Source organism: Coregonus lavaretus (assembly GCF_964263955.1).
Source record: "Coregonus lavaretus genome assembly, chromosome: 22".
NCBI classification, from domain to species: domain Eukaryota; kingdom Metazoa; phylum Chordata; class Actinopteri; order Salmoniformes; family Salmonidae; genus Coregonus; species Coregonus lavaretus.
Genome location: NC_140009.1, coordinates 12,922,328 through 12,949,238, shown reverse-complemented (window position 1 = coordinate 12,949,238; position 26,911 = coordinate 12,922,328). Strand labels below are relative to the sequence as shown.

Below are 26,911 nucleotides of genomic sequence, written 5' to 3'. Positions count from 1 at the left end.
CTCTCTCTTCCTGTTCATCTCTCTCTCTCTCGCGCTTTCTCTAACTCTCTCTCTCTCTTTCCCTCTATAGCATGGCACAGAAAGAGAAACTCCAATGTCTGAAGGATTTCCACAAGGACACGCTGAAGCCTTCGCCAGGGAAGAGCCCGGGCACGCGGCCGGAGGACGAGGCAGAGGGCAAGCCCATCCAGAGGGAGAAGTGGGCCAGCAAGCTAGACTTTATCTTGTCTGTGGCCGGAGGCTTTGTCGGTTTAGGGAACGTGTGGCGCTTCCCGTACCTCTGCTATAAGAATGGTGGAGGTATGCATTCAAATGAACATTGGCCCTTTCTCCATACAGACAGCTCTTAAAATGGGGGGTCACTCAAGTTTGATAATAGTTTTCAGGAACCTTCAAAAAAGTCGTCGGGGACTGCAATTACAGGCTTTTGATTTGTGAAATGGCTGTGGGTGGGCACATACTGTAGACCCTGACATTTGTAGGCTAACTGTCTGTTCCCTTTCCCTCTCTCTCGCTTCCTCTCCTCCACCCAGGTGCATTTCTCATCCCATACACCATCTTCCTGTTTGGTGGAGGCCTGCCGGTGTTCTTCCTGGAGGTGGCTTTGGGACAGTATACCTCTGAGGGAGGCATCACCTGCTGGGAAAAACTCTGCCCCATCTTCACCGGTGAGTCACCACACTGCTTCCCATTGTCCTAATACCATTCTCCCCTATTGCCCTTAGACCAGTCATCATCAGGGAAAGTAGGCAGGGAAAGGAGGTTGTGTAAGCCTTCTTGGACATGTACTGTAGGTGGTAACGTCAGAGACTGACAGAGGGATTAGTGAAGAGCCTAAACACAGCAGAGTTTCCATTAGTGAAAGCTCAGGCGGGGTGCCAAACCTGCTTGGTGCCTTCTTAGTGCCTTGTCCCATTGCAAAAAAAATCGCTACTAAAAATAATGATGTTACCAGCCTTTGATCTAGCCTCAATGTTCTTCATGTCCTGCTAAAAAAATCTAAATCCAGTGACAATACCCAAACTGCAGTTGTCCTGTTTTTCTGACTGCTCTTGTGAAACTCCCCAACAGCGTCCAGCAGCGCTGATTGTGCTGTTGGTCTGTGGGTTGCTAGACTCAGTGCACAGACATTGAGTTCTGCTGAGGTGTCCCTCCCTGTGTTCCAATGGGTAATTGGACAACAGTTACTTCATTCATTAGCATGCTCTGTGATGTGTAAAATACATTATTCAGCATAGCTGTGGAGCAGACTGGTCCCAGATATGGATGTGCTTCAGCCAACTGTCTCTGACTATGCTTTTGACATGCATAAGGATTTAGCTAAAGCACACAGTGCTGGTGATCTGGGACCAGGTTAGTTGAGGATTGCCTCATTTGCATTGGAGCCTGGAGTGGACGTCATCAAACACCAAACATTGAACACTCTAAAAGGCGCTGCATGGTCAATCAGACGTCTGCATTGGCTGTGCAGCATTTACGGTGATACTGCCTCTGCAGAAGTCAGGGCATTCATACTTCTTGTGCTTCACGGAGAAGCGCAGAGCTGTTGAGCAGAGCTGTTGTGAAGGAAGTAGTCAAGGAAGTGAGTTTGTGTTTTTACAGGACCGCCTGCCCCCACCTACCGTCAACCAATCATGTCAATGCGGAGGTATACGGAGCTATACGGAGCCCTCCGCATTGTTAAAAAATTTGGGAGGCACACGGCGATGCAGTACGGAGCTCAATTTTGGCCTCTGCATGCCTCTGAAGGCTCTGCAATTGCGTCACACCCACCATACGTACGGAGCCTTCGACCACACCGGATCAAGCATAAATTGCCATTTAGACTGGCCTATTTTTTTGTCTTGTGGCAGCTAAATACAAACATATACACGCACATGTATTTTCAGCCTTGGTTGTGTAAAGTAGTGCTGAGTTCTGTGTTACCATGGCAACAGAGAAGGGTAGCGCGAGTTGCCTAGCGATGGGATCTGCCCCAAAATAATACATATCTCATGCAGTGGATCAGCAATGAAAACACTCAGCATTTTTCATGAAATGATGGACGGTGTAGGTCTTGGCAACAGAGGCCACCTGTTTTGTTTGTCAGCACCACGGATATGTTATCGGATAATAGCAAGATGTCGTTATTCCAGTCCTGGCGTCAGGGTTTGGCACTGTAACGTATCTCCTTATCAGTCAGGGTCCTGCCATAAGTTTACACTGTGATATACTACAGGCAGACCAGTTAAAACATGTAGACCAGTAGGTAGAGAGACAGCTCCCAGCCATAAGCTGCTATTCCATGAAGCCCTGAACGGCAGGTAGAAAGAGACAGCTGAAGACTGGGGGTGCAACCAATCTTCAGCAGCTGTTGATGAGCTTGAATAATCAAGGAGTGCTAAGGCAGCTGCCTAATTGACTGGCGGGTTGTGTGAACTGGCACACACACACATGCGCACGCACGCACGCACACACACTCACTTGCGTACGCACACACTCACTTGCGCGCACACACGCACGTGCGCACGCACACACACGTGAGCACACACACATGTGCGCACACCCACATACAGACTAGAGAGTGACAGACGCCCACAGGTGGCCTATAGGCCGGCTGCCATTGTCCCTCTTAGTGTTTTATCACACCTTCAGAAGGCCTGCCTTGCCTCACCCACCACACACACAACCCTGGCTGGCAGAGGTGACGCCACTTTACAAATAGTTCAGAGGAGTGGAAGACTACAGGGGATTTCTGGGACCAAAGTCATTATTACCGGAGTTAGTACACTCAAGCCAGGGAAACATCCTCTCTCTGAAATAGGAGTGTTGAGTTGTGAACATTTGAGTCAGTGGATTGATTTCCATTGGTTTTATGGCCATAAATCTACTCAAAAGGCACTAGGTCAGTGCTGTTCACTGAAGTGCTTCAGCTCCAATGTTGGCTTTACTTAGTTTAGTTTACAAGGGGATTAAGTGACACATACTGTAGCCCATATGGCACTGTTCTAAAACAGTAAATTGATAAATTGGATATGTGATAGACTAATATAGTTGATTATTTTAATATGTATTTATTTATGTATCGATACTTTATTACATGTAAAGGGTGGCAGGTAGCCTGGCGGGTAGGAGCATTGGGCCAGTAACCGAAAGGTTGCTGATCGATTCCCCGAGCTGACAAGGTAAAAATCTATCGTTCTGCCCTTGAGCAAGGCAGTTAACCCATTTCAGTTTAATGCATTCAGTTGTACAACTGACTAGGTGTCTCCCTTTTCCCTAATTGTTTAAAACCCAATCAAGATACTTGTTCTATTGGAGTTCTGTTGTTTGGGGTGGTTATATGGCATTTAGCCACAAAACATGATTATTTGTCTCCCTAAAATAAAATGACCTTGCAATATATTTCTAACAAAATCATATCTGTTTTTGAATCGGTAAGATGAAAACAGAATAGCTCTATCTCTTTCACAAGATGTGTTTTTAATTCATATCAATTTACCAACATTTCAAAACAATTGATATATCGCGTTTTGGAATGAAACTCTTGTGGTTTCACTATTTAGTTGTAGGACATCGATTTTTCATGGTGATTTCATCATGGCTGTAACTTATTCCAGGAACACTAGTTCTCTGTTTACTCCCATGCTTCTGCACTGGTTTACTGATATAATAAAGAATCAATCCTGTAATGGTTTTAAATAATTATTTCTCTTCTCTGTAGGTATTGGCTATGCCTCTATTGTGATCGTCTCTCTCCTGAACATCTACTACATAGTGATTCTAGCCTGGGGACTCTACTACCTATTCCAGTGCTTTCAGCCGGAGCTGCCCTGGGCCAAATGCAATCAGCCGTGGAACACAGACCGGTGTGTGGAGGACACAGTCCGCAAGAACAAGACCCTGATGCTGGCTGCCAACATCACCAACTTCACCTCGCCCGTCACTGAGTTCTGGGAGTGAGTAGTCACTGTCCGACAGCTGGGTTAACTCTGTTCTGACACACACAGACAAACACAAATGAATACACACACGCACACGCACGCACACACACACACACACACACACACCTTTCATGCATACACACGTACGTGAACACAGTCACATTCTGTCCACATTTACAAGGTCAAATACAAACTCAAATATAAACAGTACAGATACTGTGCCTCTTCCTTGTTTGCTGTAAACTTATGTTTGGATGGGCAACATTTCCAGAAACAGAAATCACACTGAACTTTAATAAACTCCCCCTCGGTCATGAGGTTCATTCTATCTTTAAATTGGATAATTTCACTGTACTATATTTGGATCAAGGGGTATTATCCTTTTCTTTTCCTCTTAAAAGTCCTGCCAAAGTTGTATCCTCTTGGGAAGCCACAATCACTTAACTTCAAATCACAATTTACGTTAAGATTATGCTTATTTACATTTGGCCAACACAAAATCCAACAGCATAGATGATATCTACTACTAGTCATACAGTTGAAGTCCGAAGTTTACATACACTTAGGTTGAAGTCATTAAAACTTGTTTTTCAACCACTCCACTAATTTCTTGTTAACAAACTATAGTTTTGGCAAGTCAGTTAGGACATCTACTTTGTGCATGACACAAGTAATTTTTCCAACAATTGTTTGCGGACAGATTATTTCACTTATAATTCACTATATCACAATTTCAGTGGGTCAGAAGTTTACATACACTACATTGACTGTGCCTTTAAACAGCTTAGAAAATTCCAGAAAATGATGTCATGGCTTTAGAAGCTTATGATAGGCTAATTGACATCATTTGAGTCAATTGGAGGTGTACCTGTGGATGTATTTCAAGGCCTACCTTCAAACTCAGTGTCTCTTTGCTTGACATCATGGGAAAATCAAAATAAATCAGCCAAGACTTCAGAAAAAAATGTGTAGACCTCCACAAGTCTGGTTCATCCTTGGGAGCAATTCCCAAACGCCTGAAGGTACCACGTTCATCTGTACAAACAATAGTACGCAAGTATAAACACCATGGGACCACGCAGCCTTCATACCGCTCAGGAAGGAGACGCGTTCTATCTCCTGAGGTGAACGTACTTTGGTGCGAAAAGTGCAAATCAATCCCAGAACAACAGCAAAGGACCTTGTGAAGATGCTGGAGGAAACGGGTACAAAAGTATCTATATCCACAGTAAAACGAGTCCTATATCGACATAACCTGAAAGGCTCAGTAAGGAAGAAGCCACTGCTCCAAAACCGCTATAAAAAAGCCAGACTACAGTTTGCAACTGCACATGGGGACAAAGATCGTACTTTTTGGAGAAATGTCCTCTGGTCTGATGAAACAGAAATAGAACCGTTTGGCCATAATGACTATCGTTATGTTTGGAGGAAAAAGGGAGAACGCTTGCAAGCCGAAGAACACCATCCCAACCGTGAAGCACAGGGGTGGCAGCATCATGCTGTGGGGGTGCTTTGCTGCAGGAGGGACTGGTGCACTTCACAAAATAGATGGCATCATGAGGAAGAAAAATTATGTGGATATATTGAAGCAATCTCAAGACATCAGTCAGGAAGTTAAAGCTTAGTCGCAAATGGGTCTTCCAAATGGACAATGACCCCAAGCATACTTCAAAAGTTGTGGCAAAATGCCTTAAGGACAACAAAGTCAAGGTATTGGAGTGGCCATCACAAAGCCCTGACCTCAAGCCTATAGAAAATGCGTGGGCAGAACTGAAAAAGCGTGTGTGAGCAAGGAGGCCTACAAACCTGACTCAGTTACACCAGCTTTGTCAGGAGGAATGGGCCAAAATTCACCCAACTTATCGTGGGAAGCTTGTGGAAGGCTACCCGAAATGTTTGACCCAAGTTAAACAGTTTAAAAGCAATGTTACCAAATACTAATTGAGTGTATGTAAACTTCTGACCCACTGGGAATGTGATGAAAGAAATAAAAGCTGAAATTAATAATTCTCTCTACAATTATTCTGACATTTCACATTCTTAAAATAAAGTGGTGATCCTAACTGACCTAAGACAGGGAATCTCTACTAGGATTAAATGTCAGGAATTGTGAAAAACTGAGTTTAAATGTATTTGGCTAAGGTGTATGTAAACTTCTGACTTCAACTGTATATACTGAGTGTACAAAACGTTAAGAACACCTGCTCTTTCCATGACATAGACTGACCAGGTGAATCCAGGTGAAAGCTATGATCCCTTAGTGATGTCATTATTTTTATCGACTTCAATCAGTTTAGATGAAGGGGAGGATTACAGGTTAAGCCTTGAGACAATTGAGACATGGATTGTGTATGTGTGCCATTCAGAGGGTGAACGGGAAAGACAAAATATTTAAGTGCCTTTGAACGGGGCATGGTAGTAGATGCCAGTCTCACCGGTTTGTGTCAAGAACTGCAACATTGCTGGGTTTTTCATGCTCAACAGTTTTCCATGTGTATCAATAATGGTCCACCACCCAGAGGACATCCAGCCAACTTGACACAACTGTGGGAAGCGTTGGCGTCAACATGGGCCAGCATCCATGTGGAACGCTTTTGACACCTTGTAGAGTCCATGCCCCGACGAATTGAGGCTGTTCCACAGAAATAGAACACATAGAATGAAAAGAACATTCTGTCATATTCTCTCAAAATTCTCTAAGGGCACAGTTCATTCAGGCCCAGGGTGTGCTAGAGCAGAGGACGGTTGGTGAAAACTAGACCTCACAGACACACTATTACCCCACCGTCACATCATGTGGATGTTTGCTTTTCACTGCTGTGATGTAACCTCTGTTGGCATGAAACCTTGGTCAGGACCCACAGGAATTATGACATGTCACACTTGCCCTACTTTTTAAAATGTTTTTGTAGAGCAGGAAACGTACTGTACTGTATCCTTCAGGGGTCTACATAAGCCTACAGTTCTGTCCCGTCAGAACAGTCATTAACCTGGATGCTGTCTGCCCCCTCTCTGCTAAGACGCAACGTGCTGAGCATCTCCTCTGGAATTGATGACATCGGGCCACTGAAGTGGGACTTAGCCCTGTGTCTCCTGGCAGTATGGATCGTCTGCTTCTTCTGCATCTGGAAGGGAGTCAAGTCCACTGGGAAGGTGTGTAGAAGCATGATGTGGTTGTTATCAGGCTTGTTTGTAGTCTCTTAAAAAGAGTGTTTACAGATGTAGGATCTTAATTTGATCACCCAGTTGCAGAATAACTTTACTATGAAAAATGTATCAACCCCTACAAAAATGTCCATTAATTATAACCCACATAATAATTCACATTTCCTGTTGCTGCAGGATTATTTTCCTGCTGTAGCAAACTGGCTCAAGTGAAGATCCTACATCTGTATGTACACACCCAAAAAGGGGAATGACTTAATATGTAATGTCTGCTCCATAAGGGCAGTAACCTGGGTGCTAGCTGTTTTCTGCTGTAGCCAACTTGTCTTTGTCACTGACAAAGCAGTAATGGTGTGTTGATGATTGCAGAAACAGGCAGGTTAGTCTGTTTGATTAAGGACCGTGAGTTACTGTACTGTACATTAGGTTTTGGCCAGACTCAATGCTGACAGTGTGTTAGTGTGCAGTACAGTACAGCAGATGTGTCCAACACTGATCACTAAACCACTTAAAGGACCACTGTGGCTTGTTGGGAGACTGATCAACTGTCTATTTGGCAAACTGTTACGGAAATACCCCATTCGTGGTTTCAGCTCCCTACTTAAACAAAACACAGAATTAGCCCCTTCCATTATGGTAAACCGTTGCATATCCAGCATTACCATATCTTAACAAGGTAGTGGCTTAAATCCACACTGTAAAAGGCTGCCATTATTACCATGTAATACATTTTCTTATCCCAACGCACCTAGAGCAAACACAGAGCTCTACAGGTCACCTGGTTATGTTATGGAGGCCTCTCCTTACATGACAGCAGCTGTTATTTCAGTTAAAAGCTATTGTAAAATATATTTCCATGCATTCACTCCAGCTGCCCACCCCAACTGAAAACACCTCACACAATGCAATCCACAACAGTCAACTATCTTTGTGCAGTTGTGTCGTACTGTATAATCCATGCTCCCTTTCCTATTTGGTTAAACCCATTTTTTTCCAAGAAAGAAACATTCAATTCCGTAAAATGGCCGACTACGCCACTTTTAAAAATTATATTATGAAACCGTGACTTCAGTTGATGGGCTGTCTCTGGAGCCTCTAAGGAGTGGGTAGACGTTACCCTCAATCTAACCACTGACACAGAATCAGATATTTCTTAATCCCCTTAATGATTGGGGATTGTTTTTTTTTCTTCTTTTTTTGTCATTTAGCAGACACTCTTATCCAGAGTGACTTACAGGAGCAATTAGGGTTAAGTGCCTTGCTCAAGTGCACATCAACAGATTTTTCACCTAGTCGGCTCGGGGATTAGAACCAGCGACTTTTCGGGTACTGGCACAACGCTCTTAACCACTAAGCTACCTGCCGCCCAGGTAAACTGATCCTAGATCTTAGTTTGGGGCAACTTCTACCTCAAGCATCCGCTCCAAGTTCCATTCCATTATGAAACCTTTACATCAGCTAATAAATCTATATTTGTCACTATCTGTTTTCTCTAGGTGGTGTATATCACAGCAACTTTCCCTTTCGTCATGCTTATTGTGCTGCTGGTGCGTGGAGTGACTCTGCCAGGGGCGTCCGAAGGAATCAAATTCTATCTCTACCCCAACCTGACCCGCCTACAGGATCCAGAGGTAGGAGCCATAACCCTTACCCAAACCCTCATCCCCACCCTTCTACCCATCTTCCCTGTCTCTGTGCAATCCCCTCCCCCCACCCCCAATGACATAACCACACATATCCCCTTTCAGCATCAATGCATATCTGTTTACTTACACGTCTATCAGGGCCTCTCACTGACATCTCTACATCATAAAGTCATCTGGACTGCGGAAAAGGAACCGGTACACAGCCTTGGTTAGGGCTGGTTGAATTATTAGTGGCACTGTAATCTTTGAGAGAACATGTGCAAGACTCGCTAGAACTCTCCAATCATCCAGGTTTGTGACATACATTACATGACTCGTCGAACATCTCATTCCAAAATCATGGGCATTAATATGGAGTTGGTCCCCTCTTTGCTGCTATAACAGCCTCCACTCTTCTGGGAAGGCTTTCCACTAGATGTTGGAGCATTGCTGCGGGGACTTGCTTCCATTCAGCCACAAGAGCATTAGTGAGGTCGGGCACTGATGTTGGGCGATTAGGCCTGGCTCGCAGTCGGCGTTCCAATTCATCCCAAAGGTGTTAGATGGGGTTGAGGTCAGGGCTCTGTGCAGGCCAATCAAGTTCTTCCACACCGATCTCGACAAACCATTTCTGTATGGACCTCGCTTTGTGCACAGGGGCATTGTCATGCTGAAACAGGAAAGGGCCTTCTCCAAACTGTTGCCACAGCATCGTCTAGAATGTAACTAAATGCTGTAGCGTTAAGATTTCCCTTCACTGGAACTAAGGGGCCTAGCCCGAACCATGAAAAACAGCCTCAGACCATTATTCCTCCTCCACCAAACTTTACAGTAGGCATTATGCATTCGGGCAGGTAGCGTTCTCCTGGCATCCGCCAAACCCAGATTCGTCCGTCGAACTGCCAGATGGTGAAGCGTGATTCATCACTCCAGAGTCCAATGGCGGCGAGCTTTACACCGCTCTAGCCGACACTTGGCATTGCGCATGGTGATCTTAGGCTTGTGTGCCGCTGCTCGGCCATGGAAAACCATTTAATGAAGCTCCCTACTAACAGTTATTGTGCTGACGTTGCTTCGGTAGTGAGTGTTGCAACCGAGGACAGACAATATTTACGCGCTACGTGCTTCGGCACTCCGTGGTTCCGTTCTGTGAGCTTGTGTGGCCTACCACTTCGCGGCTGAGCCGTTGTTGCTCCTAGACATTTCCACTTCACAATAACACCACTTACAGTTGACCAAGGCAGCTCTAGTAGGGCAGAAATTTGACAAACTGACTTGTTGGAAAGGTGACATCCTATGACTGTGCCATGTTGAAAGTCACTGAGCTCTTCAGTAAGGCCATTCTACTGCCAATGTTTGTCTATGGAGATTGCATGGCTTTGTGCTCGATTTTTTTATATACCTGTCAGCAACGGTTGTGGCTGAAATAGCTGAATCCACTAATTTGAAGGGGTGTCCACATACTTTTGTATATATAGTGTAATTCAATTAGCTCACTGCTCAGGAGTTAAATGAGTTGAGCGAAAATAGGCTGGAAGCTTAGGAAAGAGATAAGATATGTTTCTCTGTTGGTCCCAGTGCAATCTATGGACAAACTGAAGGCATGACAGCAGATGAGATTTAACTATGCCGGATGGACCTGGAAAGTTCCATGACAATCATTCTGCAACATCATGTGGTTTTTTGCAATGAGATTAGAGCTGCTTTTTTATTACATGCTTTGAGCTGGAAAGCTAAAAGGTACTTTTGTTTTATAAATTAGATTTGCAACATGGTATCCCATGTGGTCTTTTTGAGTTCCAATGTTACAACAAAAGCCTCGCTTTGATCAAGATGTTCAGTTTTGATGGAAATGTTCCTTTTTATCCCCGACAGAAGTGCAATTCAGTGCCCTCAATTTGATTTGAGCTCACAACATGTTTAATCAAGTAGTATTGCGTCTTAGCCTCAGTAGCTTAGTTACTTGTACGTTTGATCAGACGCAGAAGGAAAGGTCATAGTAAAATGCCTTAAGTGTGTTAATCAAATTTAATGTCAAATTTCATTGCTTATTAGGTTAATCAAACCCAATTTGTCCCAACAAATATGAAAAAGGTTGCCGGCCATGTGACCAGAAGCGCATGATGAATGGCGAACTGAGCCGCCTGGTATCATGTTGTTGCTGTTGTCGTCTCAGGTATGGATCGACGCAGGAACCCAGATATTCTTCTCCTACGCCATCTGTCTGGGGGCTATGACGTCACTGGGGAGCTACAACAAGTACAAATACAACTGCTACAGGTGAGCTTCGTTGTCATGCGGACAAGGGACTGCTGTAGTAGTAGAGAGAGCAACTCGTGTCAAAGGTGGTTGCGTAAGAAAAAAATGGGAACTTCGGTTCCGTCTGTGTAAATTAACATCCTCCATGACATATGTGTGACATAGGGACTGTTTGCTGCTGGGAGGCCTGAACAGCGGTACCAGTTTTGTGTCTGGCTTCGCAATATTTTCCGTCCTGGGCTTCATGGCACAAGAGCAAGGGGTGGACATTGCCGATGTGGCAGAGTCAGGTACGAGGGTCAAAGGTCAACGGTGAACATAGCAGTGATGGTGGGCACTGCTACCGAACAAAACAGATGATTGGAAAGTTAGAAAAAACGATTTAGTCAAAAAGACACCCAGATTTGAAAGAGGGAAAAAACTAAAAAGCGTCATTTGAAAAGAGAGGTTTTGGAAACGACAATGCTGAAATGTAGAGGTATCGGCAATTGCACACTCCTTGAATAAAGGCCTGAAAGAAACAGAATTGTTGCTTTTTCTATGATGTGTTTTCCACAGCGAATTTGGCTGTGGTTGAGTGCTGTGACGTGTGTCTGAGCTACCACTCTATAAAACCACACTCATAATCACAGCTGTACTCTACCATCCACAGTCACCTGAGCTCAAAGGCACCAGGTGCACCGATGTTCCACTCTAGGGTTTATAATCTATTTAGAATATTTATGTTTATTTGAAAAATCATGTCATTACATCTTATGATGAGGAGTCATCCATAAGTGTGGATTTAATTTATTTAATTAAGAAATTGTTTACAGTCACTGTAATATGCAGTAAGCCAAAATAAGAAATTATTGGGCATTCTGTTCCAATTAAATTGTTAATTGTTATAATTTGTGTTGGGTAATACAGTAGACTGTGCTCACGACCAGTGAAATAGTTGTGGAAAACGACAGTGCTAAGTATTGCAATGTAACTGTAATGTTAAGTACTGTACTGCATTGAGCTGTGGATCCCTGAGGTGGCTTTAGCTAAGCGGTTCTGTTTCTGCCCACCTTGATATTGTATTCTATGTGGATTCCGAAGGAGATGCATCTTCTTTCAGCATGCTCGCTCTGTCCAGTTCAGTGTTGCTATTGTTCCTCTAAACAACAACCTGGTTCAGAGAGAAACTGTTTCCATGTACTTTAACTTGAATTATTACGAAGAGAGAATTATATTGTACTGTGACTGTTATAGCTGTGTATGCTGTGTTTATGTCAATTGGAATTATTGAAAATCAATGTTTGATAATTTTTTTAATTGCTATAATTCATGCATATTTAATGGGAAAAGAAGAACTTGAAAAATAGGTCATGTTTGCGAAAAGGTTACAGTAAATGTAAATTGTTGTGGATAACAGTAAATAATGACAAATATGTCTAACTAAATCTGTACAATAGGTCATTGTGTTATTCTGCCTGGATGAACTTGCAAGAGTTAATGATAGATAGTTTGTTGAGTGCAGTTTGCTGTCTGTTTGCATATGTTCAAGTGCCTTTCAAAATCCTGTTGAATTAGCTTATGCTTTTGAGCAAATCACTATCTGCTTTGTCAGTATTTGTTTAACAAGTAACCTAATGCAGGATGCTAGAGTCACACACAGCATATGACCGGTAGCAGATGCTTAGTGGATAGTTCCTCCACCTATCCAGTCCTTACAGAAGACAAACACATAGCATATACCAAAGGTTGATCACTTCTAGTACTGGAACTGTAACATTAGCATTTCAGATACTTTGGATGTCTTTAGTTTAATGTTTTTATCCCCCCTCATACCGTCCAAGCTCAAATTAGACGGGTTGGTTAATTCTCTTCTCCCCCCTTCCCCTCTCTTTCCTCCTTCTCCCCCTTCTCCCCCCTTCCCCTCTCTTTCCTCCTTCTCCCCTTTCTCCCCCTTCTCCCCCCTTCCCCTCTCTTTCCCCCTTCTAGGTCCTGGCCTGGCCTTCATTGCCTACCCTAAGGCTGTCTCCATGATGCCCTATCCCACGTTCTGGGCCATCCTATTCTTTATCATGCTTCTGCTACTGGGCCTCGACAGTCAGGTCAGTACTAAACCAATAGCTAGCATACATTACTATTGGTAGTGGTATGTACCACAGTAAGTGACAGTACATGTCCCTAGTTATAAGGACCTTGTAACAATGTGTATCTACACTGTAATTACAATATATTGTTAGTATATCTACACTGTAATTACAATATGTTGTTAGTGTATCTAAACTCTAATTATAATATGCCTATGTATTTACAGTACCATGTAAATATATAGGCAGTAGGGACACGTACAGAAGTGTTAAGTTGTACCTTTTTGATTTGTATAGTTCCTTTGAGGACCTCAGTACAGTAGTTAGCTGTGCTCCATATGGAGCACAGGGCTGCAGTCAGGTCAGTCAGGGGTATAAAAGAGATTGTGTGTCTGATCAACATCAACAACCCCCGGTTTCAAATCACTTCCAGACAAGAAAGGCGAGACAACACGTTTCACAACAGGCAGTATTTTTAACCATTGTTTTCCCAGAGTGGACTCTACTACTATGTCAAAACAGCTGTTACATCTTGAAGGCTTGAACGTAAATAGTAAATAGTTTTTGTAAAAGTGTGTGAACCTGTAATAAATCTCTGAACGCATAGTAATTTAGTAGGTAGAACCAAACAGTCTAGTCCTATAGCGTTCCCCTGAGGTGTCCCTGCAGCCCAGACTCACGAGGTGTTGATTAAGCCGAACGGAGGCAAGGCCAGGGAGACAACACAGGGGTGGGATCAGTGGGGTTCTCTCACTATCACATTTCCAGCTTCCAAGTGTAATTTTACTCCGTGCTAACTCAGCCCTCCTCATGCCCAATGACACATCTCAGCCAAACAGGAGATCAGGATGATGGTCCAAACTTGAAATAAATACTTGTGCTTCTAGCACTACTATTTCCATAGGCAAGCTGAGCAGTAGGAGAGTGGCCGTCATTCTTGACCATACATTTTATGCAGATTATAGGTGCTGAATACAGTATTGTTTCATGGCTCTTATGCCATAGTTATGAGGAGAGGCCTTGTTGTAAAAAAGTATATTTCACTAAATCAGAGTAGTGTGACTGCAACAGCACTGCTATTAAATAATTCAGCCCATGACATGACAACTGGAGTAGCTTGAAGTGGAGAGGGTTTCCATGAAGAATAGACTGGAGAAAGAGAAGGAGGGAGGTGGAGGGTGGGAGACAGTCAGTGTTGTTTTGCATGAACTAAACAATAGGAGGCCTTCCCAAGAGAAGCCTTGTTGAAAATGTCTCATTTATGCACAACAAAGACAGCAGTCATTCTCTAGTCTAGTCTAATCAGTGATTTGAGGAGAAAAAAATAGAGAGGCAGACATTACTTCTTGTTCAACTTTCGACAGACCACTGAGAAATTAAATTGGTTCCAGGCTGCACGTTTTTGAAATGTTTCCATATTCCTGTACACTGACTGTACAAACATGCTCTTTACATGACATAGACTGACCAGGTGAATCCAGGTGAAAGCTATGATCCCTTATTGATGTCACTTGTTAAATCCACTTCAATCAGTGTAGATGAAGGAGTTATGTGCCTTTGAACAGGGTATGGTAGTAGGTGCCACGTGGACCGGTTTGAGTGGGTCAAGAACTGCAACACTGCTGGAATTTTCATGCTCAACATTTCCCGTGTGTATCAAGAATGGTCCAGCATCCAGCCAACTTGACAGACAGACACTACTGTGGGAAGCATTGGAGAAACATGGGCCAGCATCCCTGTGGAGTACCTTCAACACATTGTAGAGTCCATGCCCTGACGAATTGAGGCTGTTCTGAGGGCAAAAGGGGGTACATCTCAATATTAGGAAGGTGTTCTTAATTATTTGTACACTCAGGGTATATGCTCATATGAGATCCAGGGCTAAAAATATAGGTTGTTACTTTATAATGTATTTAGTATTCATGTTTGTGTAATAAGGCTTAAAAGCAATACCAATTATAGTGGAAATGGACGTCAGAGTTCTGGTGGGACACTAAGGTTGATGTCTTGCTTTCTGTCTCCCCAGTTTGTGGAGGTGGAAGGACAGATCACCTCCCTGGTCGATCTGTATCCAGCCGTCCTAAGGACGGGTTACCGCCGTGAGATCTTTATAGCTGTGATGTGCTGCATAAGCTATCTTTTGGGACTTACCATGGTAACGAAAGTAAGTACACCAACAGCACTTCAATGTATCTCTATGCATTACATGTTGTTCTTACCTTACATTTAAGACGCCTTGACATACTATCACTTCTGGGACCATTGTAATAAAATTATGTTTACCTACAGAAACATCTCTTCAATATAAGCTAACGATACACACTGTCATTTCTACTATACACATTTCAGGTTAGCATATAAAATAACATCACAATACTTTTTCCACATGCTTTGCCGTTGTCACAATTTTGCGACCAAATATGGGGTTTCTGCTACCGACCTCTCATATCACATCCTGTGTGCTTGACATCATGAATAGAACAATTTGGAATTCTATGTTCCAGTTAGCAGTTAACTTTACTTCAATTATATCTCACATCTCACCACCTGTTGAACTCTCCTTTCATTGGCCCAGCGCCAGCATTCTTATGTATCAACCTCCTCCACTTTTTCCTACCCATGCCCACCCCACCACTCTCCCTCTCTATTTCTCTCTCACTCTCTTTCTTTTAGGAAACTAACTTTTGCTATGTTCTTTCTTTTCAGGGTGGCATGTATGTGTTTCAACTCTTTGACTACTATGCAGCCAGTGGTGTGTGCCTTTTGTGGGTTGCATTCTTTGAATGTATTGCTGTAGCCTGGGTTTATGGTACGTTTATTTGTCCTTTTTGCCAAATAAAGTGTGTAGCCTACATTTAGGGAACAAATGTTAAGATACTGTGTTTTTAAAGGGTTAAACAACAACAACAACAATAACAGATGCGTTATGACCTCGCTTGGGGTAAACAATAACCTTGTTCCCTTTCACGCCAATCGTAAATCACTTGAATTTGCTTCTACGCACGGCCCATTGGCTTCTATTGAAGGCAAATTACTAAGAACTATGCCACCTCATCACAATGACCTTTATAATGAAGAGGTGAACAGGAGCACAACGACCCAGCTGCCATCCCTAGAGGTGTTATTAGAAACGCTGTTATAGCTGTTATTAAGAGAGAAAGCATGCTGGTATTGCTAAGAATCGTTTATGATGCAATGGCACATAGGTTGTCTGTCATTGCTGAGTGGAACCTGTTCCTAGTTTTGTAACGGTTAACAGTAAACTAGGGCTGGATTCAATCTGTATCACGGAAGTATCGCGGAAGATCTGTGTTAAAATGTAAAGGTAATTTCCGATTGAGCTGACGTATGCAGCGTTTACCGTGAATGCTGTCTACGCTAAAGCAGGAACATTGCCCTTAACTTTAAATTGAGCTATAGTGCAGATCTTCCGTGATGCTTCTGTGATATGGATTGAATCCAGCCCCTACAGAGAGATTGTTTATGCCATAATATGTGACTTCATGGAAAAGCCGATAGGTAGATTACGGTGTTTATAGAGGCTATGATGGCGCCACATCCTGGACTGAAGCTCTTGTCATTGGTCTAGAGATGAAGAGATACTGATTCTGTTTTTTGTTGAAGAAAATGCACAGGTTTTATATGATGGTTATCTTTAGTGTATAGGAGACTAGGAGTTTGTCTCTTACAAGTCTGTTCTTATGTATCGTTGACAGGCGCTGATAATTTCTATGATGCAATTGAAGACATGATTGGCTACCGACCAAACCCATGGATGAAATGGAGCTGGACCTTTATCACTCCCGTCCTCTGTGCGGTGAGTGATCAACAGCCCAACACAGTTACAGCGTGATCAACAGCCCAACACAGTTACAGCGTGATCAACAGACCAACACAGTTACAGTGTGATCAACAGCCCAACACTGTTACAAAGTGTTCAATAGCCCAACACTGTTACAAAGTGTTCCACATCCCAACACTGTTACAAAGTGTTCAATAGCCCAACACTGTTACAAAGTGTTCAATAGCCCAACACTGTTACAAAGTGTTCAATAGCCCAACACTGTTACAAAGTGTTCAATAGCCCAACACTGTTACAAAGTGTTCAATAGCCCAACACTGTTACAAAGTGTTCAACAGCCCAACACTGTTACAAAGTGTTCAACAGCCCAACAATGTTAGTGTTCAACAGCCCAACACTGTTACAAAGTGTTCAACAGCCCAACACTGTTACAAAGTGTTCAACAGCCCAACACTGTTACAGAGTGTTCAATAGCCCAACACTGTTACAAAGTGTTCAATAGCCCAACACTGTTACAAAGTGTTCAATAGCCCAACACTGTTACAAAGTGTTCAATAGCCCAACACTGTTACAAAGTGTTCAATAGCCCAACACTGTTACAAAGTGTTCAATAGCCCAACACTGTTACAAAGTGTTCAATAGCCCAACACTGTTACAAAGTGTTCAATAGCCCAACACTGTTACAAAGTGTTCAATAGCCCAACACTGTTACAAAGTGTTCAACAGCCCAACACTGTTACAAAGTGTTCAACAGCCCAACAATGTTAGTGTTCAACAGCCCAACACTGTTACAAAGTGTTCAACAGCCCAACACTGTTACAAAGTGTTCAACAGCCCAACACTGTTACAAAGTGTTCAACAGCCCAACACTGTTACAAAGTGTTCAACAGCCCAACACTGTTACAAAGTGTTCAATAGCCCAACACTATTACAAAGTGTTCAATAGCCCAACACTGTTACAAAGTGTTCAATAGCCCAACACTGTTACAAAGTGTTCAATAGCCCAACACTGTTACAAAGTGTTCAATAGCCCAACACTGTTACAAAGTGTTCAATAGCCCAACACTGTTACAAAGTGTTCAACAGCCCAACACTGTTACAAAGTGTTCAATAGCCCAACACTGTTACAAAGTGTTCAATAGCCCAACACTGTTACAAAGTGTTCAATAGCCCAACACTGTTACAAAGTGTTCAATAGCCCAACACTGTTACAAAGTGTTCAACAGCCCAACACTGTTACAAAGTGTTCAACAGCCCAACAATGTTAGTGTTCAACAGCCCAACACTGTTACAAAGTGTTCAACAGCCCAACACTGTTACAAAGTGTTCAACAGCCCAACACTGTTACAAAGTGTTCAACAGCCCAACACTGTTACAAAGTGTTCAACAGCCCAACACTGTTACAAAGTGTTCAATAGCCCAACACTGTTACAAAGTGTTCAACAGCCCAACACTGTTACAGAGTGTTCAATAGCCCAACACTGTTACAAAGTGTTCAATAGCCCAACACTGTTACAAAGTGTTCAATAGCCCAACACTGTTACAAAGTGTTCAATAGCCCAACACTGTTACAAAGTGTTCAATAGCCCAACACTGTTACAAAGTGTTCAATAGCCCAACACTGTTACAAAGTGTTCAATAGCCCAACACTGTTACAAAGTGTTCAATAGCCCAACACTGTTACAAAGTGTTCAACAGCCCAACACTGTTACAAAGTGTTCAACAGCCCAACAATGTTAGTGTTCAACAGCCCAACACTGTTACAAAGTGTTCAACAGCCCAACACTGTTACAAAGTGTTCAACAGCCCAACACTGTTACAAAGTGTTCAACAGCCCAACACTGTTACAAAGTGTTCAACAGCCCAACACTGTTACAAAGTGTTCAATAGCCCAACACTATTACAAAGTGTTCAATAGCCCAACACTGTTACAAAGTGTTCAATAGCCCAACACTGTTACAAAGTGTTCAATAGCCCAACACTGTTACAAAGTGTTCAATAGCCCAACACTGTTACAAAGTGTTCAATAGCCCAACACTGTTACAAAGTGTTCAACAGCCCAACACTGTTACAAAGTGTTCAATAGCCCAACACTGTTACAAAGTGTTCAATAGCCCAACACTGTTACAAAGTGTTCAATAGCCCAACACTGTTACAAAGTGTTCAATAGCCCAACACTGTTACAAAGTGTTCAATAGCCCAACACTGTTACAAAGTGTTCAACAGCCCAACACTGTTACAAAGTGTTCAACAGCCCAACAATGTTAGTGTTCAACAGCCCAACACTGTTACAAAGTGTTCAACAGCCCAACACTGTTACAAAGTGTTCAACAGCCCAACACTGTTACAAAGTGTTCAACAGCCCAACACTGTTACAAAGTGTTCAACAGCCCAACACTGTTACAAAGTGTTCAATAGCCCAACACTGTTACAAAGTGTTCAATAGCCCAACACTGTTACAAAGTGTTCAATAGCCCAACACTGTTACAAAGTGTTCAATAGCCCAACACTGTTACAAAGTGTTCAATAGCCCAACACTGTTACAAAGTGTTCAATAGCCCAACACTGTTACAAAGTGTTCAACAGCCCAACAATGTTACAAAGTGTTCAACAGCCCAACACTGTTACAAAGTGTTCAATAGCCCAACACTATTACAAAGTGTTCAATAGCCCAACACTGTTACAAAGTGTTCAATAGCCCAACACTGTTACAAAGTGTTCAATAGCCCAACACTGTTACAAAGTGTTCAATAGCCCAACACTGTTACAAAGTGTTCAATAGCCCAACACTGTTACAAAGTGTTCAATAGCCCAACACTGTTACAAAGTGTTCAATAGCCCAACACTGTTACAAAGTGTTCAACAGCCCAACACTGTTACAAAGTGTTCAACAGCCCAACACTGTTACAAAGTGTTCAATAGCCCAACACTGTTACAAAGTGTTCAATAGCCCAACACTGTTACAAAGTGTTCAATAGCCCAACACTGTTACAAAGTGTTCAATAGCCCAACACTGTTACAAAGTGTTCAACAGCCCAACAATGTTACAAAGTGTTCAATAGCCCAACACTGTTACAAAGTGTTCAATAGCCCAACACTGTTACAAAGTGTTCAATAGCCCAACACTGTTACAAAGTGTTCAATAGCCCAACACTGTTACAAAGTGTTCAACAGCCCAACAATGTTAGTGTTCAATAGCCCAACACTGTTACAAAGTGTTCAACAGCCCAACACTGTTACAAAGTGTTCAACAGCCCAACACTGTTACAAAGTGTTCAACAGCCCAACACTGTTACAAAGTGTTCAACAGCCCAACACTGTTACAAAGTGTTCAACAGCCCAACACTGTTACAAAGTGTTCAATAGCCCAACACTGTTACAAAGTGTTCAATAGCCCAACACTGTTACAAAGTGTTCAATAGCCCAACACTGTTACAAAGTGTTCAACAGCCCAACAATGTTAGTGTTCAACAGCCCAACAATGTTACAAAGTGTTCAACAGCCCAACAATGTTAGTGTTCAACAGCCCAACACTGTTACAGAGTGTTCAATAGCCCAACACTGTTACAAAGTGTTCAATAGCCCAACACTGTTACAAAGTGTTCAATAGCCCAACACTGTTACAAAGTGTTCAATAGCCCAACACTGTTACAAAGTGTTCAATAGCCCAACACTGTTACAAAGTGTTCAACAGCCCAACAATGTTAGTGTTCAACAGCCCAACACTGTTACAGAGTGTTCAATAGCCCAACACTGTTACAAAGTGTTCAATAGCCCAACACTGTTACAAAGTGTTCAATAGCCCAACACTGTTACAAAGTGTTCAATAGCCCAACACTGTTACAAAGTGTTCAATAGCCCAACACTGTTACAAAGTGTTCAACAGCCCAACAATGTTACAAAGTGTTCAATAGCCCAACACTGTTACAAAGTGTTCAATAGCCCAACACTGTTACAAAGTGTTCAATAGCCCAACACTGTTACAAAGTGTTCAATAGCCCAACACTGTTACAAAGTGTTCAACAGCCCAACACTGTTACAAAGTGTTCAACAGCCCAACACTGTTACAAAGTGTTCAATAGCCCAACACTGTTACAAAGTGTTCAACAGCCCAACAATGTTACAAAGTGTTCAACAGCCCAACACTGTTACAAAGTGTTCAACAGCCCAACACTGTTACAAAGTGTTCAATAGCCCAACACTGTTACAAAGTGTTCAACAGCCCAACAATGTTAGTGTTCAACAGCCCAACACTGTTACAAAGTGTTCAACAGCCCAACACTGTTACAAAGTGTTCAACAGCCCAACACTGTTACAAAGTGTTCAACAGCCCAACACTGTTACAAAGTGTTCAACAGCCCAACACTGTTACAAAGTGTTCAACAGCCCAACACTGTTACAAAGTGTTCAACAGCCCAACACTGTTACAAAGTGTTCAATACCCCAACACTGTTACAAAGTGTTCAATAGCCCAACACTGTTACAAAGTGTTCAACAGCCCAACACTGTTACAAAGTGTTCAACAGCCCAACACTGTTACAAAGTGTTCAACAGCCCAACACTGTTACAAAGTGTTCAACAGCCCAACACTGTTACAAAGTGTTCAACAGCCCAACACTGTTACAACGTGTTCAACAGCCCAACACTGTTACAACGTGTTCAACAGCCCAACACTGTTACAACGTGTTCAACAGCCCAACACTGTTACAACGTGTTCAACAGCCCAACACTGTTACAACGTGTTCAACAGCCCAACACTGTTACGAAGTGTTCAACAGTCCAACACTGTTACAAAGTGTTCAACAGCCCGACAATGTTACAGTGTTCAACAGCCCAACACTGTTACAAAGTGTTCAATAGCCCAACAATGTTACAAAGTGTTCAATACCCCAACAATGTTACAAAGTGTTCAACAGTCCAACACTGTTACAAAGTGTTCAACAGTCCAACACTGTTGTGTTGTGGTTCTGAAAACATGAGGAACCTATTGGATCAGAGTGAAGAGTACTGTAGAATGTCTCCATAAGGGACCATGTCCTAAACAATTTTTCTTGTTGTTGTTCCCAGGGTTGTTTTATCTTCTCGTTGGTGAAGTACAAGCCCCTGACCTATAACAAGGTGTATGAGTACCCAGACTGGTCCATCGGCCTGGGCTGGTCTCTGGCCCTGGCCTCTATGATCTGCATCCCCATGGTAATGGTCATCAAGATCTTCCAGTCCGACGGACCGCTCATCGAGGTACGCAAACACAAAAGATGATGCTAGATAACCTAGAAGATGTCCCAAATCATTGATAAAGGGTTAACTAGTTGTATGAATAGAAGAACTGCCTGCAAGGAAGTGCAGCAATTGTGGTAATGGCATGCGGTATACAATTGCATAACTTGTATGATATGGCACACAAGATATAAGATATCCACATAAGATATCCACATGATACAGTATACCATGTAATATGATTTTATGGCATTATATAAAGATTTCTCCTCTCCTCCCCACAGAGGATTAAGGCGGTGGCGGCCCCAGTAAAGGGAGGTGCGAGTTCTCGCCCCAAAGAGTACAGCGTGAAGGGCAGCGAGCTGACCCAGCCTCTGGACCCCAATGGGAACAACGGCCTGATCAAGCCCACCCACACCATTGTAGAAACGATGATGTGAGCACTCTCTGTGAGAGGACATGCTGATTGACGTGCTTTCTATGTTGTTATCATATATTTGCTAACTTTGATAGTGGTAGAACCAGGTTTACATTGTTCTATGTATCCACACTAGGAATATTCTGGTTTGGTTTCTATGATAATGATGAAGATGAGAGCTACAGTATATATATTGTCATTGGGTTGTTGTAGTTTTTTCTCTCTGTATTTTTTATTTTTATTTTTATCATGTTGTTGTTACCGTTGTTGTCGTGGCTGTAGTGGGTGGTGATCTCAGTTCAGGTAATATTTTGAGATAGAACATGTTGTTCTATGTTAATTACCTTTCTGTTGATTGTGGAGAATCGAGAAGGTGTTTGCTGTTCGGAAATACTAGGGGAAAAAAGGTAATTTTCACTCATCACAAATACAGTAAACTAAACGTGTAACATGTTAGGTAGCAAACTATTAAGATAATTTTCTCACATTATTGTGGCAGTATCCTTGTCTGAGGTCATTTTTTATCTGTTGTCGTTGTTGTTGTTTGTTTTGAGATGCAACTGAATAAATCGTAGCTTCGGTAGAGGCGGACGCCAGCCAGTCACACCTGCTAGTAGAGTAGACATCCACACCACCTGAATGTATAGTGACAACATGCAGTGTAAATATAGAAGTTCATAACTATGGCCATGCCCAAATACTGTACAAAATGTTCCTGGAAGGATCACGTGTCCTTAGGAGGGAGGCAGGAAAGGAGGTGGGGAAAACAAGGAGGAAGTAAAGGACAAAAGGAATAAGCATTTTAAGAGTATTTGTATATTGCCTACAGTGCGTCCCAGTGCATTTATTGAAACCTCCCTTTGCACTTTATACGTTGAGTTTCACTTTTATTGTAGTGATCTCTTATGATAATGGTCCACAGGAGGCAGCTGAGGGGAGGACGGCTCATAATAATGGTTGGAATGGAGTGAATGGAATGGTATCAACCAAATAGAAACCATGGTGTTAGTGTATTTGATACCATTCCATCGATTCCGTTCCAGCCATTACTATGAGCCCGTCATCCCCAATTAAGGTGCCGCCAACCTCTGTAATGGTCGCAAGAACCTGCAGTTACATTTGCACCATGCATTTAAAGAGGAAAGTATATAGATTCAAACCTTTTTGATGTTGTTCACTTTGATATCTATCGGTTCAAACAGGAGCATTACACTCTCACTCACTCGCTATAAATATATAAAAAAAAAAAAAAGTGGAACATTGCCATCAAACATTCTGTTTCTTTAGGACTAAACCTGTGAGAGTTGTGAGAACCATAACTTGATTGAGGTAAAAAATGTAACCTTAACAAAATGCTTTTTCTAAAAATGTGAAATAATAGTTTTTTTCTCCAGTGCACTCATTTTAATAGCAGTGATGGTCACTAAATATCTGTATCATATGAAACTACCACCAGACTCTGGGTTTTATCATGTTCATTTAGTATTTTACTTGTTTGTGAATCACATATGCCTTTTTGTATTAACCATTTTATACTGTACATCATATGAACACTGTCACTGATGATGACCTATTTTTTCTGAATACAGTCAGCAATTTGTATTTTAACGTTAAATGTTATGAGCCTGAATGAATATTTGCAGTGTGCAATATTCGTCAAAGAAATGGCCTTTACCACTCAAATTATTTGATTTCAATTTGAAAACAGATGTAAAAATACTAAAATTGATATGTCCAACATAAAAAATATGAATGTTTAAAGTTCAAGTGAGATTATTTTACCCAATGCATGTACATGAACATCCACAGTACAGTGCTTGGTCAACAAAATTACTAGTCCAGAGGGTGATAAATAAACCCTGTTGGAAAATCAAGTGTACCAAAGTATTTTTGTCTAACGTCCGTCCCCCTTTAAGATGCTCATTGCATCATCACTTCCTAGATTGAAAATAAACGTCTTTTTCTTTACACGTCTTGGAGTGAATTATTAGTTTGTTCTGTAAAGTGCATTTAAGTAACATTCCCTAGGGCCTACTGGCCTGCTTCTCTCTTATACAGACTGCTATGGAAATACTACACACATTCACTTCTAACATGATGATAAAACATATTCTACATTCTTCCATATTCATATTTGTAATATACCCAACATTTACATATTGAAAATGACTTAAAACAAATGCATTCAAATAAAGAGGCTTTAATAACCACACAATATAAATTGTAACTTGTGTAATTATCGAAATTATGTGGGTGTTAATAGAGTAGACTAATATTTAATAAAAAAATTAAATAGTACTATTGCCATGGTGCTGACAGACACCCTGCAGGAATTGAGTGACTGTGTTTCTATTTTAACATACTTTTTCTGGTAATCACACACCCCGTCAGAATGACCAATCACAGACCACTTATGCTTGGCCACAACAGTGAAAGTTACTGATGGGCTATAAAATGTGGCAACTCTGACCCCACAGATGACCTCCACAGACACATCCCAAACATTCCTCTCAGAATTACTTAACTTTCAACAGGTCCAATGCAGCCGTTTTAATCTCAATATCAAATCCTTTATGGGTAACAATTAAAAGTACCTTACTGTGTCACGCCCTGACTCTAGGGACTGGTATTTGTTGAGTCAGGGTGTGTATTTTCTGTGTTGGGTGTCTATGTTAGTTTCTAGATCGTTTAGATCTATGTTGGCCAGGGTGGTTCCCAATCAGAGGCAGCTGTAGCTCGTTGTCTCTGATTGGGGACCATACTTAGGTAGCCTGTTGGCACTAGTGGGGTGTGGGATCTTGTTCCGTGTGAGGTATGTTATTTGTCTACTTTGGACTTCACGTTTCGTTTGTTGTTTTGTCGTGTGTTCAGTACGTAAATAAATATGAATGCATATCACGCTGCGCCTTGGTCCTTCTCGTCCGTAAACGATCGTGACATACTGTGATTGTTTTCAATTAAAATGGTAAAAAAAAAAAAAAAAAAAAAAAGCTTCTTAGCAAAGAGCAATTTCTCAAGCAAGAATTTTGCTCGGACTGTCAGAGTGGTTTGAGCTGTTATTAGCAGAGAGGTTTGGAACTCTCTTTCTTGTTGGTCTATTAACTAATTTACCGCCTGGTGATGACACCAGGCAGGCAAAAACTCCATCCCACCAAAACAGGCAGACATTTTTGGCGGTCTTTTCAAACAGCTCTTACTCTAAAAGGGCATTATCATCACTTTCACAGTATTATTCCAACCTCATTGTGTGGAAATATACACACAGTTTATTAGGTACATCTAGTACCGGGTCGGACCCCCCCTTTGCCTCCAGAACAGCCTGAATTCTTTGGGGCATGGAAACGTTGCACAATTATTATCAAGGGACCTAATGTTGCCAGGAAAACATTCCCCACACCATTACACCACCGCCACCAGCCTGTACCGTTGACACCAGGCAGGATGGGGCCATGGACTCATGCTGCATACGCCAAATCCTGACTCTGCCATCAACATGACGCAACAGGAACTGGGATTTGGCGGACCAGGCAATGTTTTTCCACTCCTCAATTCTCCAGTGTTGGTTATTGCGTGCCCACTGGAGCCGCTTCTTCTTGTTTTTAGCTGATAGGAGTGGAACCCGGTGTCGTCGTCTGCTGCAATAGCCCATCCGTGACAAGGACAGACAAGTTGTGCATTCCGAGATGCCGTTCTTCACACCACTGTTGTACTGCACTGTTATTTGCCTGTTTGTGGCCTGCCTGTTAGCTTGCACGATTCTTGCCATTCTCCTTCAACCTCTCATCAACAAACTGTTTTCGCTAACAGGACTGCCGCTGACTGGATGCCTGTCTGCCTGCTTTATATAGCAAACCACGGTCACGTGACTCGAACCATTTTCGTGACTGGCCACAGGAAAATCTAGTTTTTGACTGCACTGGGCCTCTAATCTACATTTTTACATTTTAGTCATTTAGCAGACGCTCTTATCCAGAGCGACTTACAGGAGCAATTAGGGTTAAGTGCCTTGCTCAAGGGCACATCGGCAGATTTTTCACCTAGTCGGCTCGGGGATTAGAACCAGCGACCTTTCGGTTACTGGCACAACGCTCTTACCCACTAAGCCAGTTAGTGTCTAGTTAGTGTTAGCCAAAATGGGCATTAAGAGTCACCTCAAAGGTAGAAGGTGACACCTTGGAATGGCAGACAGTGGCGTTGAACAGTTGAGAAGTCCCTCTGGTGTTGTGGAAAACTCTGACCCTGTCGCCAGTGGCAGAAACATATGGGTGTAGCCGAGGTGGTTAGGTGCACTATGCTCATGTGATGAGTAATGTAATACCTGATTAATACTGAAAGGAATATATGACTGCTCATCTCCATCACCTTGATGATCAATACTGTTTCGTTCAGCAAGTGCTGCTTCAACAAATCACAATACATCTTGCACCACACACCCAAAA

At 42.3% G+C, this 26,911-nt stretch overlaps 1 protein-coding gene across 2 annotated transcripts in view; it reads left to right on the top strand.

Annotated features, from left to right (window-relative positions):
• LOC311150407 (sodium- and chloride-dependent taurine transporter-like) overlaps window positions 1-24,440 on the top strand; it is a 35,579-nt gene extending 11,139 nt beyond the window's left edge. For both annotated transcript variants that reach the window (XM_084187875.1, XM_084187874.1), the window contains exons 2-14: window positions 71-300; window positions 534-668; window positions 3,704-3,938; window positions 6,944-7,076; window positions 8,585-8,719; window positions 10,890-10,993; window positions 11,138-11,262; window positions 12,941-13,053; window positions 15,062-15,199; window positions 15,742-15,844; window positions 16,752-16,852; window positions 21,905-22,075; window positions 22,339-24,440. In XM_084187875.1, coding sequence (XP_084044001.1) covers window positions 72-300; window positions 534-668; window positions 3,704-3,938; window positions 6,944-7,076; window positions 8,585-8,719; window positions 10,890-10,993; window positions 11,138-11,262; window positions 12,941-13,053; window positions 15,062-15,199; window positions 15,742-15,844; window positions 16,752-16,852; window positions 21,905-22,075; window positions 22,339-22,494 — 1,878 coding nt within the window. In that variant the 5' untranslated portion in view covers window position 71 and the 3' untranslated portion in view covers window positions 22,495-24,440. The remainder of the gene's footprint in view (window positions 1-70; window positions 301-533; window positions 669-3,703; window positions 3,939-6,943; window positions 7,077-8,584; window positions 8,720-10,889; window positions 10,994-11,137; window positions 11,263-12,940; window positions 13,054-15,061; window positions 15,200-15,741; window positions 15,845-16,751; window positions 16,853-21,904; window positions 22,076-22,338) is intronic.
• The last annotated feature ends 2,471 nt before the right edge of the window (window positions 24,441-26,911 follow it).